Source organism: Phaseolus vulgaris, chromosome 9, assembly GCF_051622355.1.
Source record: "Phaseolus vulgaris cultivar YP4 chromosome 9, ASM5162235v1, whole genome shotgun sequence".
Taxonomy (NCBI): Eukaryota; Viridiplantae; Streptophyta; class Magnoliopsida; order Fabales; family Fabaceae; genus Phaseolus; species Phaseolus vulgaris.
In genome coordinates, this window is record NC_143506.1 from 8,300,239 (window position 1) to 8,321,748 (window position 21,510).

Here is a 21,510-nt window from a genome sequence, read left to right on the forward strand (position 1 = left end):
AAGTCTCTTAACCAAGAAAGAATTGTATAAGTTGAATGCATTCATAAAGGCTCAATCTTGGACTTTTGTATTAGTGTAGAAGATAAGGTCAAAGGTGGAAAAGGGTGTGATCTCACCCAAGGTAGGGGATGCTTTTTCCTGCACCCCCATATGTTCTTTAGGCACTCCATAGTAGATATTAAAAGCCCAAAACCTTAAAATTTTTTACCTCGTTCTTTCTTTGTTCTCTCACCGTGCGACATCCCAATCAGTTTTTCATCCTGTGTTTTTCTTTCTTCTTGACATTATTCATTATCGTTAAGAATGAAAAAAAATAATATATGATTGATATCCCTTGTGTAAAATACACACATATGGATCTTTATTTATAGATGAGAATAATAACATAATCAATACATAATAATAAAATAATATAAACTATGGGTTAAGTCTGTTACATTCAACACCCCCCTCAAGCTGGTGCATATAAATCATATGTACCAAGCTTGTTACAAATATAATAAATTCTAGGCTCTCATAAAGATTTGGTGAAAATATTTGCTAATTGATCATTTGAATTAACAAATTCAGTCTTGATATCTTCGGACACAATATTTTTTCGAATGAAATGACAATCAATCTAATATGTTTGGTCCTTTCATGAAAGACAAGATTTGAGCTAATATGAAGAGCATCCTGATTATCACAACTGAGTGTCATTTGATTGACTTCTCTAAATTGCAATTCTTTGAGTATTTGTTTAAGCCGAATAAGCTCACAAGTAGCTAAAGCCATAACTATATATTCCGCTTCAGCATTAGATCTTGCCACAACACTTTGTTTCTTACTCTTCCAAGAAATTAAATTATTACCAATAGAAACACAATATCTAGAAGTAGATCTTCTATCAGACGGAGATCCTGCCCAATCAGCATCTGAATAACATATAACTCTAGTATGATTATTGTGACCATATAACAAAATTTTTCCAAGAGAACCTTTAATGTATTTCAATATACAAATGACTGCATTCCAATGATCAACACATGGTGAATTAAAGAATTGACTCACCACACTAACAACAAATGAAATATTTGGACAAGTGAATAAAATAGTTCAATTTTCCAACTAATCTTTTGTACTTCTCAGGATCTAAGAAAGGCTTCCTCTGACTAGGTAGGAGATTGACATTAGGATCCATAGGTGTCTCAACAAATTTTGAATTCATTAATCCAATTTTCTCCAAAAGATCCAATGCAGACTTCCTCTAACAAATAACAATACAATTGTTTGATTGGGATACCTCATTCCCTAAGAAATAACTGGGTTTGCCAAGATCTTTGCTTTGGAAGTGTTGACAAAGGTGTTGTTTTACCTGTAAGATGTCATGGTGATCACTGACTGTAAGAACAATGTCATCAATCTATACTATAAGATAGATACACCCAACACTTGAGTGACAATAAAAAACTGAAAGATTTACTTCATTACAAGTCATACCAAAATGTTGGAAAACTTTGCTAAATTTTTCAAACCAAGCCCTGTGAGATTGCTTGAGACCATATAAGGATTTGTGGAGACGACATACCAATCCAGAAGACTCCCCCTGAGCAACAAAGCCGGGAGGTTGCTTTGTATAAATTATTCTTGCAAATCCACATTAAGAAAGACATTTTTGACATCCAATTGATAAAGAGACCATTGTTGAAGAGCAACCATGGCTATGAATAAACGAAATAAAACCATCTTTGCTATTGGAAAAAAAGTATCACCATAGTCTAAACCAAAAATTTGGGTATAACCCTTAGCCACAAGAAGAGCTTTGAGACGATCAATAGTACCATCAGGACCAATTTTAATAGCAAAAATCCACCTGCAACCAACAACAAAATTTCCAGAAGGTAAAGTAACGAGTTTGACGACTAATGGATAATAAGTTAAAGGGAAACCTAGGAACATAAAAAAACATTATCAATAGATAAAGAAGGAAGAAGATGAATAGTACCAACACCATGGGATGAGACTCTAGAGCCATTGGCCATGATAATGGTTGGTAAATAATCGAAGGTAGACAAAGAAGAAGAAAAAAAATTTATTACTAGTAATATGATGAGTGACATCTGAGTCGAGAACCCAAGGACCAAAAGAATTGGAGTGAGTAAGGCCAACATAAGGTGTACTTGAATGTGCAACAAAAGCAGTGGAACCAGAGTTCTGATGATCCTCATACCATTTAAGAAATTCATTAAATTGCAGGTTGACCTGAGATATCAGATGAAGTAAGGTCCATGGTAGAAGGTTGCACAGGAACATTCTTGACAATCGCAACAAATCTAGGAGGATAACCATGTAAGGCATAACATCGATCAATTTTGTGGTCAAGTTTGTCGCAATGGTCATGCTTGTGCGTCCTTTGCCCGACTTGGAAGGGCGAGAACTATCATAACGTTGAAAGATTAAAGCAGAATAGTCATTAATTGGAAGAGGTATATCAGTGATGTGTTTACCTGACACACACAGAAGGGTAGAACAATTAGAAGTATAATTGGGAACAAAAGGAGATCCCAAAATCTGATAACAAACATGAGAATAATCATCAGAAAGGCTAGTAAGCCCAATAACATGTTGCTCTAGTTCTTGAGTAGGAGTGGAGGCAAGAGGTAATAATTCATTAAAATCATGAAAAAGAGCATGTAGTTTACCCAAATATTCATCCATTGTACCATCAAGACGTTTGGGAATAATAATTTCGCTTGTTCCCAAACTTCTAAACTAGTTTCAAAATCACGAAAAATTTGTTTTAAAGATGAGTGAATGGTAGATTTAATAACAATGCATAATCCGATATACATAATTGCATTATGAATTACATAATCCGGTATGTTAATTTGGACTTAGGTTGGAGTTCTGAAAATTCAGAAGATAATTGTTTTTTCTAATGCTTATGGATTATACAATCTGTAGATGCACCAGATTATCCAATCCATAATACACACCTTCACGTATATACAGAGATGAAAATCACAACAATGAAAAGTCACCAATAAACTATCACCTCTAATTGTCACACCACCACAAATGATCGCCAACCACTACCATCATATCCTACCACCGCCACAACCACCGACATTTTCAACACATTCTCCTTGCTCAACAACAAGCAACTTCAACACCATCATCATTGATGGAGGAGGGCCAAGCACAACCTCCCATGAAAGGCTAGACCCCAAGTCAAGAGCGTCTAGACCCAAGCCAAGCATCTAAGACCAAGCGAGGAGCGTCTAAGATCAAGCTAGGAGCGTCTAAGACCAAGCTAGGAGCGTCTAAGATCAAGCTAGGAGCGTCTAAGACCAAGTTAGGAGTGTCTAAGATCAAGCTAGGAGCGTCTAAGACCAAGCTAGGAGCGTCTAGGACAAGAAGACTTGGATCAAACTATGAATGGAGAATGACATATTGGTACATGTTCCGTGAAGGCCCATCAAGTGCAACCTAGTTTTAATTGGGGTGTAAATAGCATAGCCATGTGGACAAATGTTTATTTTTCTGTACATTAGAATTAAGGAAGAGTTAACCTTGATTAGCTAAAGGTTTCTAGAAGCCTTCACTAATCAAGTTCGACCATGTGTAAGTTGGAGGGCCATGTGCACCCATGTGCCATGTGCTCCATGTGCCACTTCTTTACATTTCATTTGGCTTACATTTGTGTAGCATTTAGGTCATCAAATCTGGTCCTCTTTAGCCTATAAAAAGAGGAGCCTACACCTTGTATTTTCAAGATTGAATAGAGTATTGTTATGCTGCCAATTTAGTGCCATACATTACTCCTGGCCTAGCTTCTAGGTTTTAATCTTCATTTCACCACCTTCAAAGGGGCTGGCCGAACCTCCCCATTTCCACACTCTTCATGCACCTTCAAGGTCACCACACCTCTCAGAAGGATCTTGTTCATCTCTTCCATTAAGCTTCCGCACCATCTTCCACAAACATCCAAGAATAGCTCCTTGAGAATGTCCTCAATCATACCTTCACAACAAATGCCTCTTACTTTTTTTTAGAGAAGGAAACCAAGTAGCTCTTTGAAGGAGGCATTGTAGGCTAACTCCTTTGTTGGAAATAAAATTAAGGAGTTAGAGGAAAAATGTTCCAAGTTGACCATGGATGATCATCTAGGAAGAAACATGTTACATGATTAAATTTTTTAAAAGAAATATATTTTAATGAGTCTCTTTTAAGCACCGGTTGATAGAAGAGAAGCCATAGCAGCCATACATCTTTGAACCATGGTCAACTTGAACATAGCCAAGTTATTAGAATTGTCGCATAAACAGATGTCATTTGCACGGACATTATGATTCTTTAAAGCCAATGGATCGCATTTTATATGACAAAAATATGCTACCCAAAGTCACGAAAATTAAAAAGGTAACTTCCCTCTGCCAGCAGAAAAATAAGAAGAATATTAAATATAATTGGACGACAATCTTGTAAATGGTTGACCACAATCCACAAGAACATCTGAAGTGAACCTAGACCTCATTGCGTCCAGATGTGGAATCACATGGTCCCATAAAACATTGATAGTTTTTGTTACTATTATTAAGTATTGTAATTAAGGTTAATCTAGTATTTATATTTTCCAATTTTATTTTCCACGTTGAATTCCTTCATTGCTCCATCCGCAGCATAACACTCTGCTCTCTCCCTAATCGCATCCAGGTTCATCCACCTTCCCTTCTTTATCTACCTTCCTTTCCTTCTTTCTTCTATTCATTCTCTCACCTCACACGCACCATTTTTTCATCTATCACTCTTTCTCCCAATGCATTCACTTTCTATACCCACACTTTCTTCAGCATTCCCCTGTTTTCTCCCGTCCCCTGTTCCTCTGTTCCCCTGTTCTCCTTGTTCTTGTTATTGTTGCACTAACCCATAACCTCAATTCCCGTCAAAAAGCAAACTTTCCCCTTTCCCATTTTGTGATTTCGGGTTTAACCCATGGAACCGGGTCTCTCTCTCGGGTTGAGCGCGTCGTCAACCGCGGCTCCTCTCAGTGACACCTCTGTTCCGTGGCGGTTCCGACACCTCAAAGAAGAAGAAGAGGAAGAAGACAACGGTGAGACGATTAACTTCATGGACCAGCGGGTGAAGAGGAAGATAGAAGGACATCAACAACCCTGTTTCCCTTCGAAGCGTGTGGCGATGGATTCTTCGGTGGGATGGTGGAACCAGCCTTTGGGAGTGGCGGACCCCCAGATTTTTGAAATCATGGAGAAAGAAAAACGAAGACAGTTCAAGGGAATAGAGTTGATTGCTTCGGAGAACTTCGTGTGCAGGGCAGTGATGGAAGCTTTAGGAAGCCATTTAAGCAATAAATATTCTGAGGGAATGCCTGGGGCCAAGTACTACACAGGAAATCAGTACATTGACGAGATTGAGCTTCTCTGTTGCCAGCGTGCGTTGTTGGCCTTTGACCTTCACCCTAACAATTGGGGTGTTAATGTCCAACCTTATTCTTGTACTTCTGCTAACTTTGCCGTGTACACTGGGATTTTGCATCCCGGGGATAGGATTATGGGTATGGATTCACCCTCTGGGGGGCATTTGAGTCATGGGTATTATACTCATGGGGGTAAGAAGGTTTCTGCTGCTTCTATTTTCTTCGAGACTTTGCCCTATAAGGTTAATCCTCAGAGTGGTTACATAGACTACGATAAGCTTGAGGAGAAAGCAATGGATTTTAGGCCCAAGATACTTATCTGCGGTGGGAGTTCGTACCCCAGGGAATGGGATTATGCGAGGTTCAGGCAGGTTGCTGACAAGTGTGGGGCAGTGTTGATGTGTGACATGGCGCATATCAGTGGTCTTGTGGCGGCTAAGGTGCTTTTTTCTGTCTTTTCTCTTGTTTCAGTTATTATTGATTTCATGATTGTTTACGAATTTTAAAGGTGAGTGGAGTTCTGATTTGGTTTTCTTTGGAGGGTAGAGGTAGTCGTTTTGTATGCTTTAGAACTAGTAAGATAGAGTTGCATGAAATACTTTAGCCGTCTGTTGTCCTCCTCTACTATGAATCAAACTCTTCAGATAGAGTTTCTATCTATACTCCTGTGCTATGGCACGTACAGGAAATGAATTTGACTCCTCTAATGTAAGGATGGCATGTTAGAGAGTATATAGTGCAGTTACAAGTATTAGTAAGAAAATCTACAATGAGATTGTGATTACATACATGCTAAAATATAAAGACTATGATATTGTTAGAATCTCAAATGATGATACTCTTTGTTTGCAGTGCTTTCTCCTTGTTTTAGAGGGAGCTGAATCCACTAGCAATATGATCTAATGGAGTCAAGTATAAAGATTACTTTTTTATTTATAGGCCTGTAGCAACCAGGAGACACCAAAAGCAAAAAATTACCTCTTTTTTTTTTTCCCTATCCCCCGCTGAATATTTTTATGCTTGAAATTCGATTAATTTACCTTTGTGAATGGAAGTTCTACTGGAAATTATGTAATTGTTTTCCTTTTCATTAAGGGCACCGAACTTACCCTTAGCATGTTTGATATGGTAGATTCATGTAACCGACCTCTACCAGTTAGACAAGGCTGTTTTTTTTCATGAATCGCCTCTGTATATGTTCTGGCTGGAAGTTAAATTGCTTGTGTGGACCTCAAAATATGCATCGATTAAAATTGTGTTTCTAATTTGGTTCCATTTGGCTTCATTTAATAATATATTTAATTGAAAAATTGCCATGCGTTTCAACTCTGCTGTAGTTTTGACAGTCCTTTATGTCTTAAATGGTTGTGTCAAATGGTTTTAAGTATATTAACAGTGGGTTTTACAGGAAGTAGCTAGTCCATTTGATTACTGTGATATTGTAACGTCAACTACTCACAAAAGTCTCCGAGGTCCAAGGGGAGGTATCATCTTTTATAGAAGGGGGGCAAAACCGAGGAGGCAAGGTTTTGTTCTTAATCATGGAGACGATAGTAATTATGATTTTGAGGAGAAAATAAACTTTGCTTTGTACCCATCATTACAAGGAGGCCCCCATAATAATCATATTGCTGCTCTTGCCATAGCTTTAAAACAAGTTGCAACTCCTGAGTACAAAGCGTACATGCAGCAGGTGAAGAGAAATGCGCAGTCATTAGCCTCGGCCTTGTTGAGAAGAAATTTCAGATTGGTGACAGGTGGGACCGACAATCATCTTTTGCTATGGGATCTAACAGCACTTGGTTTAATTGGTAATTCACTTCTACCTGTCTTTTTCTTATAAATTATGTTAAAATTGAAACTGAATTTGGAATTATTTTTTTCCCGTTATTAATAATAATTAGTTATTATTTTGGCGTACTGATGTCTGGAGATGGGAAATGATGCTAGTACAGAAGTTGCTTAAATGTTATGATTTTGTCCCTAACAATATCAAATTTGTATGCTTATTTTACTTGAGCTTGTTATGTATTTCTATGCATGTTAATCTTAATTTCAAATTATTATTTTATATAAAATCATAGAAGCCGTATAATCAAATGTTTTTATTTTAGTTATATTTTATTCTTTTTCAATAGAATAAATCACAACAATGTTTTTAGTGTTTAGTTAGAGCACTGCATAGTTTTCAAATTTTGTGATGTATTGACACAGAGCTTGTGTAAAATTATGGACCTCACCGCTTATGTATTGAAACGAAAGCCATATGTTATCCCACTAAGTAAGCATTGTAAAAATAAATGGGGAAATTCTACGATGTAAGCTTCTTTGATTTGGCCTGTTTTCATTTAGCTGCCATGTGGTTTAAACATAGCAGTATCACTCTTCTTCCCTAGAGGATTAATTTGCTAGTGCATAACCCTTAGGTTCTTTCAAAATTTTGAACATGAAACAAAAGTTAAACACAGCCCGCCTTTTATTGTGATTTGTAATGTCTGTTGAGCTGGCCATCAAACTTCATATGTACTTTGTGTAATTGGATTGGATACTTAGTTTCTTCAGTTAGGAGGTATTTTCTAATTTAATCTCCTTAGTTTCTATCACAGTAACTAAGATAGATTGGGATAATATTTAAGACATACGGAAAAGTTAAGGCCAAGAGACTTGATGAACTAATACCTTAAGATGAAAAATATGTTTGAAGAGGGGTTGGCTTGCAAGTTGTACATGGATGATTTAGGAACCGGTTACATTGAAGAGAAGAGAGAATAGAGAAAAGACTGATGCTCATGCATAAGGTTTCTAAATTGGCCAAGGGTTAAAATGGGTGTATTAAAAATTTGTCCCTTTTGAACTTATATGCATGGTTTTTGCTATATCAGTTGCTTTGATAATTAGGCCATGCTTATAATTTTTTTCCTTCTTGGCTTTCTGATCAAGATATTTGGTCAGCCCAAGGCCATGCATAGATTTAACCTCTCTAAAGTGAAGAGATGTGTAAAGAGAGAAAGTAAAGGTGTTTCCACTGTAATTGATCCCATAAACTTAAATTACTTTAAATTAATGGTAGATATACCCATACTTTCTCATTTTACACATTTACTCACTTTAGAAAAGCTAAATTCGCTGTGGACTTGTAGGCTATGTCTTGGATTCTAAATATATTAACTTGAAATTGTGTTTTCTAAATAAATCATGATGGTCAGATTTAGCATAGGTTGCATGAAATTGCTACTTGAATTTAATATGGGATTTTTCTTGCAAATTCAATTGACAAATAATATTAGATGAGAATCATCTGCTATTTATTGAGATGCAAAACGATATTTAAACGTGACTGCTATGTAGGAGAGGATCCATCCCATTAGGGAACAGGGCAAAAGAAAATAATAGAAAAGAAGAAATAGATATTAAGTGTTAACATTTATTGTTTGAATTTGAGTTGTAAATATGCTAATGTATGTATCTGTTTTAACGACTATTTCAATTTTTAAATTCCATTATGCTTGTTCTGTGTACACTACTCATGATTCGAAGACTCCTTTTCCAGTTTTTTACAAATTATATCGTTAAAATTGACATGAATATACTCTTATATAATTTTACTGTCTATTACAGATAGAAACTATGAAAAGGTTTGTGAGGCGTGTCACATCACTCTCAATAAATGTGCCATTTATGGTTCCATTTCTCCTGGAGGAGTGAGAATTGGTGAGTACCTAACGTCTTATAAGTTATTGTATTAGTATAGCGCACTATAATTTCAATCTACTTAGTTTTTCCAGCTGAGTGTTCAATATCACATTTTTGTCATACCATTTGGTTAGCATTTAAGTGTTCATGGTCCATGCTTGTTACTCTGCTTATGACTGTGTTTAGCAGCAAGACTTCCTTAAGAACACTCAATTGTAATAGCTCCTGCTTCCACATATTTAGTAAACAGTCCTTCAAATATTATATTCTCCAGGGAATTGATTGGTAGAATGAAAGAAATGCGTATTTATCATGTCTAGTGTCTACCACTTCCTCATGTGAATCTATCAAGTCACATTTTTGTGTGTACTTCAAGCCCATTTCATTGCTATTGCTGCTAAAACGTATTACTTTTGGGTTTTCTCTATTATGTTTTGTTCTCATGTTGCTTTCATTGGTATTCAGGTACTCCTGCAATGACATCAAGAGGCTGTTTAGAGGAAGATTTTGAGACCATATCTGATTTTCTTCTGAGGGCAGCTCAGATTACCAGCATTGTGCAAAGGGAACATGGGAAATCATGCAAAGATTTTCTCAAGGGTCTTGAGAATAATAAAGATATTTCTGAGCTTAGAAATCGGGTTGAGACATTCAGTTCCCAGTTTGCAATGCCAGGATTCGATACTTGATTTGAAATTGTAGACCTCTATTGCATCGTTATGACGCGTCTTGGCTTACACCATCTTTTGAATTTTCTTTGCATAGTAACCCATAGGTTTTCCCCCTTGTTCTTGTATCTATCAAATTAGTAGTCAGCTTATGTAAATTACGTATGCTAATGGAAGTCATGTCCTCATACCATATTAACAACCTTGAGATTGTAGAAATTGTTCGAGGTTGCTACCTTTTTCTTCAACCACAACTTCTGTGGCTACCCTTCTTTGCTTATAAAGAAACTCCATTAAAGTTAAAAGGAAATACATAAAGATAAATGTTACTATTGCACATGAATTGAAGTGGTCATGAAATTATTTTACCGGCTGTCTTGAATATGTTATTCTATGGTATTCATGTTTATGGAGGGTGACACATAGGTTACATAGGCATATATAGATTAAAAAATGGGAACAGTACGTAATATCCGACCAGCAAAGATTAATGAGAAGCTGTGATTTGAGTGTACAGTAACAACTGTACGTTTAACCAATGCTTTAAACACAAAATCTGCCCGTCTGGCATGAGGCATGCTGGATCATATCCAAGATATATTACTCGTGTTTTGTTTTTTTGTCTGTGTCTTGTGTGTGCACTTTAAATGTTATTTTATTTATTGTTTGGTTTTAAAGCACCATTCATGTGGAACCCTTGTGAGGAGGCAAGGCATGAATTTGCGGCAAGGGACAAAAAGCATGAGATACGGTTAGAAGTGAGAAAGTGACCGCTGCAATTTTTGTAGCATATTAAACACCCCAAAACCCCAAAAAGGGGAGGTTGAAAATTTTTGAAACAGAACAAAATTGTGTGTGAGAGAGAGAGTTGTCAGGCAATGTGGTGAGATGAAGTTTTCATCATCATCACCTCCATTGCTTTCAAAGTGAACCGAATCAGACAAAAGCTTCCCAAGAGCAAAAGAAGCTGCCTTTGACGTTAAAGCAGTCCAGGAATCTCAGAGTGCTTCTTTTCTCTACAGTCCTAAACCTCCCTTTCCATTATTCTTTCAGGACTATAACCCAATGATTAGTCATTTTCCGTGCCAACCAAACTCTTCTTTCAAATTCAATCTTAATAAAGAATAAAAACAATAATAATAATAATAATCAATCAACAAAACCATTTTAAAATTATAAGATACACAATGTCATTGTGCGGTTATCCGTGTCTAACTTTCTCTTTTTTTTTTTTAACTTTTTCTTACCTTGTATTCTTTTGTCTTTTTCCTCCTTGGCTGCCATTAGAAGAGGAATCGAAGTTTCTTTCTTTTCCAAAACAATTCGCTAGCTTATTATCTCCAATGCAAGAAGAATAGTAATTTCATTCATTCATTGATTAACCCATATACGAACCCAGAACTACATTCAATTTGAGAGAACCTTCTTTACATGCTTCTGCGGGGAAGAAAAAGACTTGGCAGTCGCAGCTCATTTTCAACTAGGGTAACTGTGAAAAACAATAGAAAGACCCCAAGTGATAGTAATAATAAAATTATAAAAAAGGGTTAATAAAAAGTACAACAACCCATCAACTATTCCTCTACCTTGTCTTTGTTTCTATTTTCCTTTTTTTTGTTATGTTTTTTGGTTTTTCCTTGCAGGCAAGCAGATACCTAGTGGCTATTTGAATTCCTGAATAGTCTTGGTCCAATTTTGTTTTGTTTCAGTTCACTGACTCAGTTACCTATGACTGCAAAAGTCCAACAACCTCTTCCTCCCTTCAACAATCTCGTCAAAGAAATCATCGAGCTGAGCAACAATGTTGTCTGCACCAGATCTGAGAACCCCAAAACACGCTCTCACATTCTCCACTCTCTCCCTGATGGCAACCTCACTCTCCCACTCCACTCCCTGCGACCCTCTCCTCTCCAACTCCCCCCTCAGCTCCTCCATCGCCACCTTCGACCTCCGAAACTCGTGCAGCAGCATACCCTGCGCGCCCCCCATGTGCCCGATCTCCGCCGCCACCCGCTGCTGCAACCTCACCGTCGACATCATGAACGCCGATCCCAGAAACAAACACCCCTCGTACCCGCCCAGCACGAAATCCGAGGACTCCCCCCAACAGTACACCAGCCCGTACAGCAGAATCATGAGCAGCAACGAACTCACGTTCCTCATTGCGTACAGCACCCCTCTGAACCCGTTGAACCCGTTCAGCTTCGACTCGATCGACACCCTCTCCTCGAACCGCAGCGACAGAGGCTGAATCCGCGTCTCCATCAACGCCCTATTCTCCTCCTCCAACCCCACCGCCTCTCTCCGGCACCCCGATATCGCCCTCATAACCTGTTCCAAAAAAAAATTCTCCCGTTAACAAAAGATTGTAATTGCCTTCGAAATGTCGGAAAAAAGAGAGTGGAAATTTAAGAGCAAATGTAAATTGAAAAAGGGGCGCTGACCTGGCGAGAGAGTTGTGGGGTGATGTGGCGGTGGGAATCGAGGGAGGTGGTGATGGTTAGCGCGGCGGAGTAGTAGGTTTCTATGCCGGATATGCCTGACTTGATGACGTGGCAGGCTTCCCAGAGTTTGGAGCTTTCGTCCATGTACTCGTCTAGCCACTTGTCGCCGACGGGAAGGTGGAGTTTTTGGACGAGAAGGGTCAATTGGGTGTGGAAGGATCGAAGGAGAGAGAGTGTTCTTTGGATGAATTGGATTGACATGAAGTTGGTGGTGAGGAAGACTCGGTCTAGATCGTCGATTCCTCGCGTGAGGAACGAGTAAAACCCGTTCACTGAGTTGGTGGAGGAGGGATCCATTTTAAGTTTGGAATTATGAATGAATGGGGAAAGATAAGAAAGAAGTAGAAGAAGAAGAAGAAGAAGAAGTGGAGGGGAGAGGTGGATGTAGAGAAAGGGTTGATATTTAAATTGAAAGAGTGGAAGAAGATGAGGAGAGGCTTAAGAGGAGAATGGAAAAGAATGAGGACCCAAAAAGTGAAAAGAATGGAAGAATGGAATATCTTGGAAGCTCAGGTTTCTAAGGTTGAAAAGGATTGTTGGGAGCAATGATGGGTGTTTCCTGCAGAGGGGAAAGGATGATTGGTAATATGCCATTTTCATTGTTTAATGGACACAACGCAACACACCAGGTAAAAATAAATTAAATCAAATCAAATCAAAATTAAACATCTCTGCAATTTCTAAACAAAAGCAAATAAATATAAACGAGAAAGAGTGAGAGAAGTGAGAAAGATTAGATTAGATGGTTGAATTTGTGTATATAAAATAGTGTCAAAGGGGTTGGAAGTGAGTGAGATTTTGATATTTTATTTGCAAATAGTGAGGAAGATTGAGATTTTGGTGGGTGGGGTGATGCACGGTTTGACTGGATTGACTGAGTTGTTTGTCTAAACACGAGTTTTGCGTTCTATACAGGTCATTTTTGTTTTGAGTGGTGTTTGGCTTGTTCTTTCCTCAATTTCTTCCTCGAGCTATGAAATGTGCTGGGCTCTTGTTATTGAAATTTGGAGTTTTGTTTTTCCTAGACTATATGGTTGTGTTGGTTTTTCCAAAAAGAAGAAGAAGGGGTGGGGTGGAATGATGAGGGTGTTTGTACTTATGTGTTTCGTAATCTTCTTCTTCTACCATACATAAAATCACAAGTATTTCATTACCTTAGTTTTATGACAAAAAACAATGATGCTTCCTCACACTTTCCTTTTAATCCTCTGTCTTCAGTATTATATTTAATTCCAAAGTTGCGTAATCCAAATCTGAACTAGGTAGATAGATATACACACATACATATACATATTGTTGAAGCTATTAGCAAAGTACTGCTACTACTACTACTGGTGCTAAATAATACATATCCATGCCATTGATTGAGTAGGCCTTACTACCCATCAAGCGACAGATATATGGGTATAAAAAAGGAAAAAGATTTGGAGCTGCATAGCTTCATCATTGTTCAGTATTGGCACTGGGTCCCATTGTGTGTGCATCATACCGAATGGGTTTCAATTGATTGATCCTATTTAGTCACTAATTCAACCACACCAAATGCTTCCTTTCCTTTATTCTATTGCCAAAAGTGTATGTAATGTATGCGATTCTCTCTTTTATCTATGTATAAAATACTCTAATTCTTATTTATATCTTTTCATTTTGCTATGGGGGAATGGGGGACCATTACCCACCAATCTAAATTATGCATTGGGTAATGTAACATCTTATTAAATTTGGTTGAGACGAGTGCTCGTGGGTTTTCGGAGAATGGGACATCTTAGAAGCATGTTGGTCTTCAAAGATTTCATTGGAGATAGGTAAAGAAGAGATTGCACAAGAAATAACACTAATATGGACACCCGTCACAACAAACCTAGCTTACCAAAACATGAGGTCACAAAGGGTGCCCTTTTCATTTTCTTATACATTCTTGTCGGAAATTTTATTTCATCCCTCTTCAACACCTAATCTCAATTAACTTTACCTTATTTCAAAAGGGATGCAAACCAACACAAGCTAAAGTAGAAAAATCTACTTTAAACTTTTCTTTATTCATCAATATATAGTGTAAATTGTATATGTCTACTACTTAATTTTATTGCTGTTCATTTTATTTAAAAGTTTTTTAGTGACTACACCAGACAAACACACTTATATTATAAGTCACACTTGCCTCCAACATCATCGGTTAAATTGGATTTAATTTAGTTACAATTGACTTTCATTTATCTTAAAATTGGTAATTGAAAATTGTTTTGATATTTTAAATTTGTCATCGTCATATATATAAATAACTCTTTGATGCTTACGAGTGATGATGATGAGCAAAATACCTTATAAAAAAATTAATTTCATTTTCTATGATTTCACAACTTTGTATATTACGCCATAAATCACCGCACATTGCTAAAAGTCTCAAAGCTTATTGATTATTTTGATTTACGAATATGAATGAATTTTCCACTTGCAAATTCTCATGTTGCGGCATTCAAATCAACACAATCATACCTAAGAATGGCTAGAACATCCAAAAATCATGTATGCTAGAATCGGAATAATATCAATGTGATAATTTTGTTACAAAATTAACGATGTCAGTATAAAATGGGTGGACATTTTAAACATAAAGCAGTATTTTTTTTATGATAGAAGACGTATTATTCCTATCAATAGATGAGACAATCCTTTAACCATGACATCAACATAAATAAGTGAGTCAATTCTTTAACCATAATTTAGAAAAATTGGAGGGTTCATTTATATTTATATGACAAATAATATTGTCAAACACGCAATAGAATATATGTTCTCTTCAGAAGTTGCACGAGCTCTTGAACAAGAAAAGAAGATCGGAAGGAAAAAAAATCTGAAAAGACTTTGATTGCTTAAACTTAAAGGGAACCCTTTGTCAAATGACATTTGGCCAAATATTAAAAAATGAGCACAAAAATTATTGGGACTCGTTTTTTCTATTTTTATATTTAAGATTCTTGTGGTGAGGCCAAATTTATGTAAATGCTGATGTCATCGTAATTAGAGAACTAGAAATAAAGAGGAATTTTGCATTAAATTGGTTATTTGGAAATAGAGTGATGAGTATTGTTGTATTATAGGGTTGGTAAAATGAAAAGGAAAAGGAAAAGGAAAAGAAAGGAGTGGTAGTAGAGTAATAGGGAGAAGCAGGAAGTGTAATTAAAGGGAAAAATGAAAGAAGGGTTGGATCCATCCTTGTGTGCGAAACAAAAGAAGAGATGAGAATCGAAACAGTGTTTAGTCAAAAGGAGTAGTTGTGGATATAGGATCCCATGGTGGCCAAGGGCTTGTTTCTTCCTCTATGGAAAACCTTCCATTTCCTCAATCAAAATAACTTAAACCAACTACTTTCTTACACTCTACAATTGTTAAAATAAGATTTTCCTTCATTCATCCAAAGAAAAACCAAATCTCTTTCATCCTCATAATCTTTTTTACCTACAAAATCTCACCCAAAAATATTTCATTTCGTTTTTGCTCTTAATGCTCCATGGTCCATACCTTCAAACAATAGAAAATGACATACATCAATAATTGTTTACATGGAGATTTCAGTTGCCAAATTTAGGTTTTTTTTCAATATGGTGTAATTTCATTTAGTGCTTTTTGAAATAAAAAAAATCATTTTAAAATTGAATAAGTGAAGAAATACGACTTCAGATTAGTCTAACATAATAAGTACAATTTCAATTTAACATAAAAATTGAAATAATACATGACAAGTATGACTTGGCCATTTTTTTTTTAAAAAAAAATCCATTCCAAAAAATATCAAATGAAATTACACTATTTAACCAAAGATAGAACACATGCCTCCTCTTCTACTTTTAAAATACTTCATATTGTTACATTCTTCCAAATATTATCAAAATATTTTGTTCATTTTAATTTTAATAGAACTAAAAATGTAATTAATCCTTCAAAATATTCATAAACTACTTTTATTTTCCATTTTTAGGATTTTTTTATTAGGTGGAAACATATATAATGCAACTATTTGAACCACATAGGATGTGGTGTGGCATGGTAACCCTAGTCTTACAGGTTGGTTATCACATTAATTCCCAATTTAAATGAGTTTGGAGGGGACCACTGACACTTTTTTTTCATTCTTCTTTGTCTTAAATTCTGACAAGAGAATTTCTACAAAAGCCCACTTTCGTTTAGGACAAAAAGATATAGCAAAGCAAACCTAAAATGCTTGCAAATTTGTGCTTGTGCATGAGTGTCAACTACATATATAGATAAGCATATCATAATGTGGCTGTTCATTAATATAACTGAGTTTGTGATAAAGTATTCTCTAATTTTTTTCTTTTCATTTTTGTGTAAATGCTTGTTCGTCGCTCTTAGGCTTTGCTTGTTTCCATAGATGTACTGTTCATAAGGAAATAAGTGAGAGAATATCATTGGTTTGGATCCAAGGTTTTGCAGGAAAGAGTAGGAGAGAATATACCTGTGAACAGTAAATATCCTCGCCCCTCAAAATGAACAGATGTAGAGGAAAAACCACATCAGCATTACTATTTACGAATTTACACTCATTCATCTACAAGGGTTTTTAATATTAAAAAACAGTATTTTATTTATTTATATAAGATGTGATTTTTTTCTAATTTTATAGTATATATTTAATATTTAAATAAATTATTTGAAGTTCTCTTTTTATTTAATTTGTTGTTGTGTTTATATTAATATATTTTTTATAATTATTATATTTATGAGTTTGTAATTTATTTGATAATAGTTTTTTATGAAATTATTTTCTATTGTTAATTACGTTATATTTTTTTTAGTATTTTTTTAGTTTTTATTATTAAATGGTTTTTAATAATAAAAAATATTATTTTTTATTTATATAAGATCTATTTTTTTTCTAATTTTATAATGCATGTTTAATATTTTAAGAAATTATTTGAAGTTTTATTTTTATTTAATTTGTTAATTTTTTTCTAATTATAATTTTTAAATTATATATATTTATATTTAATATATATTTATTTTTTAATTTTAATTTTTAAATCTACAAAATATGTGAAAGTTGTTTATTTTTAAACAAAAATAACTCATTTCATTATTAAAAAAATTTAATAGGCATAGATAAATTTGTAAAGTAACATTTAACAATTTAAAAAAATAAATAAAACTCCCTCACAATCATCATATCCCTCACAAACTCCCATAAATTTTCCTCACACATTCACTCTAACATACCTCAATCCAAACAACCTCACTTTCTTCTCACATCTTCACATATTCACTCCCTCAAATCCTCACACATTTACTCTCCAATCCAAACACTGTGATTTCGATTTGGACTAATGGGTTAACTACTGTTTATGATACAAATGAATTCCTCAAAAAAGATAGAAATTAACAGCTTAAATTTTAAAAGATTTGAATCCAAGTTGTAAAAATTACATAAATCTAACCTTCCTTTTCAATTAAGATTTAGTTTTTAATTTGTTTAGTTAGCCACAATTTTACATATTTAAGTAGTGCAAGTTACTTCAAGGTCCAAATTACCCCTTTTTTTAAGATTAGTCGGTTTAACTTTAAAATATACTTGATAATAACATTCATTAAATGATTTAAAAAAAAACTTTCTAAAATAAGTTAATAGACCTAAATTTAAAAGTGAGGACAACTATGAAACCACATATGATACCTAATAATTTAATGGAATATATAAAAAGTTTAATTGTATTCATTTAATCTTTAATTATGTACAGAAAGTTTATTAAACGAAAATTAATCGTGGAGATAAAAATAATTAGTTACTATATTAACTAAATTAGTTATCATTTTATAAATAAAAAAATTTTGGTATCTAAATAATTTCTATTATTAATAAAAATTTATAAAGTAGTTTCTGAATTAATATCTAACAATTAGATATCAAAATTTTAGTTACTAAGTAATTTAAATTTTAGATTAGTCTATATTAATCTTTTAAAAACTAATTTAGGATATAAAATATTATTAGCTAAAACCTGGTAGCTAATTTAGGTATTATAAATTACTTTATAAATTTTTATTAATAATAGAAATTATTTTAGATGCCAATAATTTTTTAGTTTATCTAGTTTAGTCAATGTAGTAATTAATTATTTATTGTCTTTTATTGTTATTTAATGTTTTTTTATAGTGTATACTTATTATGTTTTAACATCAACATCTATAAATTATTCAATTTAATCTATGTATAACACCTATGAACTAATAAATTTTTAATATACGTTGTATAATTTGTATTATTAGATATAAAAGGGTTTCAAATTATAAATAACTTATATATACATATATATATAAATAATTTTTTCTCAAAAATAAGATAATAAATTAGTATATTATTCTTAGTTATTTACATTTCTCAAATTTGCATCTATATTTACTCTTTTACAGAGAATAATCATAATAAATTATCATATAAAAAGGTTATATAAACAAAACAAACTTATATAATTTCATTACAATCATACATATAATAATATATCATACATGAATTTATATAACAAAAGATATTTACTAAAAAAATACTTATTGATTCATTCGTCTTTTAAAATACTCATTAATAAAATAAAAGAATAATAACTTTATCATTTAAATATATACTTAATTTCATGGGTTCATGATAAGTTTAGCATCCAAAACCCAAAACTTGTGACATTCTATATGTTAAATAAACTCTCTTTTAAGTTTTTTCACTATCTAAGGTTATAATCTATGTAATTTTAATAATCAACAAAGTCATGATATCTATTTACATATGTTTCCCTATCTAATAAATAAATTCAATCAATGATTCACATATTCCAAGACTTTTGGTCTCAAATTTCATACATTTAATTCATATTTATTGTTTAAATCAGAATTATTCCATCATAAAAAAATATACTAAAAAGATTAACATTCCACCATTCATCACATTATAACAACTCAAGTATAATAGTGCTAAAATATAACAATTTATTTAAATGTAGAGTTTTTTTTTAATTTATAAACATTTAAAAATGTGTTATTTATATCTAGAGAACATTGTTTTCGCTCAACAAATTAAGTATATGTTAAAATTTGTTCAACTACTTATTCTTTTCACTCAATGAGCGGCTTGCTCTCCTAAGGACTTGTTAGTTGTTTAATGAATAAAACTCTCACTAGAAGAAATTACATAATTATCTACGAAATTTTACATGTAGATAAGAATTTGTATATAAATATTCCTTGCTACGAATATTTACATACTGATTTATATATGTATATAAATTTGTATTACCTACTAATTTTTTCATAGACACATATAAATTATTTTTCACCCAGATTTGTGGAACAAATAAGTGAATAAATGTAGTGTCATGACATGACAATAATTTTGAAGGAATTTATTCATGGGTAAAGAAAACTTTATCCATATGTAAAGTTAATGACAATTTACATATGTATTTTACATACATAAGTAACACAATATTTATTAAGAAATTATTACATACGAATGTAAATTAAATATTTTATTAAAAAATTAAATAGATTTTCATCCTTAAACCATTATTGTCATCAAACCACATCTACACCTCTGATCATCCCTGAAATCTTGTCGTATGTGATAGCCATTACGGTTAGGATAAATTGTGAATTGAAATCACAAATTGAAATCGCAATTTGAAGTGAGAGTCGCAATTTGTACCCCTTTGGGAATCGGAAAGCTAGAAACAAGATTCTAAATGAATCACAATTGATGTCATGTCTGGGTTGGTTAAAAGTCAAATGCGAAACCCTTGCAAAAGTTGCAACCATGAGAAGTGAATCCTAAGTGATAAAGTCCTTCACTTGGCAACATTAATGTGATATATGTATTTCAAAGTGGACTTTAAGCCTAACTCAACCCCATAAAATCGGCACGATAACGGGTGGCACGATAGACCCAACACAAAGACTCGCTAGGATAGGCTCGAAATGGCTCTGATACCATATTACAAAGTGGACTCTAAGCCTAACTCAACCCCATAAAACCGGCTCATGAGGTTGAGGTTTGCACCCACTTATATACAATGAAAGACTCTAATCTCTAGTCGATGTGGGATCTCCAACAATATGTCTTGTGAATATTTATTTATTTATTTTGAAATGTAGTTTGTATAAGGTTATGTATCAATGTTTTTCTATTCAGGAATAAAGTTCACTTCCTTTGTTCTTACTCACTGTTTGGTTTAGATATTTTCCTTTTCCCTTTCCTTTTCTATCATATTTTCATTTTCTCGATGGGGGAGGATGGGAGAAGCATATATTTTTCACCATTTGAGCAATTGATGTCTTGTCAGCTGTCTGATTTCATATGCATACATGATCTTAGTAGTTTTTATACATATTTAACATTTGATATATTGCATTTGCATGACATTCTTTTCATTGATATCAAGTTTGGGAAAACTTTGCAAGAGTTAAATGCCCTTGTTTTCTAGAAACGTTATAACAAAAATTTTGGTGGTTGATATACTAATACGATTGCTAATTTACATTTTAATGGTCCAATTGAAGATCTATGCTTTGACTTTGCATTTCTTGGTTATCTAGAGTGCATCTTGAAACCTGGAGATGAAATTGTATATATTTAGTATGTTTGTTTATCTTGTTTTTTGGTTTAGTTATGAATCTCTATTATAAAAATTTCTTTGAACTTAATGTCTAACTTTCAGGTTGACATCATTAATATAGAGAAGTACATATTCATGGTGGTTGAGGCAAATGTTAAGACTAGAATCATCATGGAAACATTTAGAATAGGGTTCAATCAGGTAATTATTTCTTTTTAAATTTGATTGTGCTCCTTGTTTGAGGATGTTGTGTAAGTTCTTGTAATGTATTTGTTATAACTATGAATAAGAACTTTTGCAATTTCTTTGTTGTCATATCTTTTATTATACATGGTCCATTCTTTTTCCTATTCCTTTTTCTTGTTTCTCCTAAAGAATTTGATTGAAAAGTAAACTTGATTGGTGTTTAATTTTGTATTGAAAATTAATCTTTCAACTTTTAGATTTTTTATGTTTAGATTATTTGGAACATTTGTTTTAGTGAAATTGCTACTTTTATTTATGGGGATCCCAAGTCACAAAGTGAAGTAGTATGATATATTCGGTTGAGTATTAAGTGAAGTAGTCTCAAATGCATGACTACCTTGCAAGTTGCAATTTGTTAGAGCTAATTCAGG

General features: G+C 33.7%; 2 protein-coding genes across 2 annotated transcripts; one reads left to right on the forward strand and one right to left on the reverse strand.

The window, feature by feature from the left end:
* Positions 1 to 4,487: 4,487 nt before the first annotated feature.
* Positions 4,488 to 10,120, forward strand: LOC137820916 (serine hydroxymethyltransferase 7). The gene is made up of 4 exons (XM_068625255.2): positions 4,488 to 5,856; positions 6,825 to 7,227; positions 9,035 to 9,127; positions 9,575 to 10,120. Exons 1-4 carry the CDS (start codon positions 4,975 to 4,977, stop codon positions 9,796 to 9,798), a joined length of 1,602 nt encoding a protein of 533 aa, XP_068481356.1. The 5' UTR covers positions 4,488 to 4,974; the 3' UTR covers positions 9,799 to 10,120.
* Positions 10,121 to 11,121: 1,001 nt separating this feature from the next.
* LOC137820917 (uncharacterized) lies at positions 11,122 to 13,280 on the reverse strand. The gene is made up of 2 exons (XM_090295410.1): positions 12,222 to 13,280; positions 11,122 to 12,108 (listed from the first exon to the last, which is right to left on the reverse strand). Exons 1-2 carry the CDS (start codon positions 12,576 to 12,578, stop codon positions 11,500 to 11,502), a joined length of 966 nt encoding a protein of 321 aa, XP_090151536.1. The 5' UTR covers positions 12,579 to 13,280; the 3' UTR covers positions 11,122 to 11,499.
* Between the last annotated feature and the right edge of the window lie 8,230 nt (positions 13,281 to 21,510).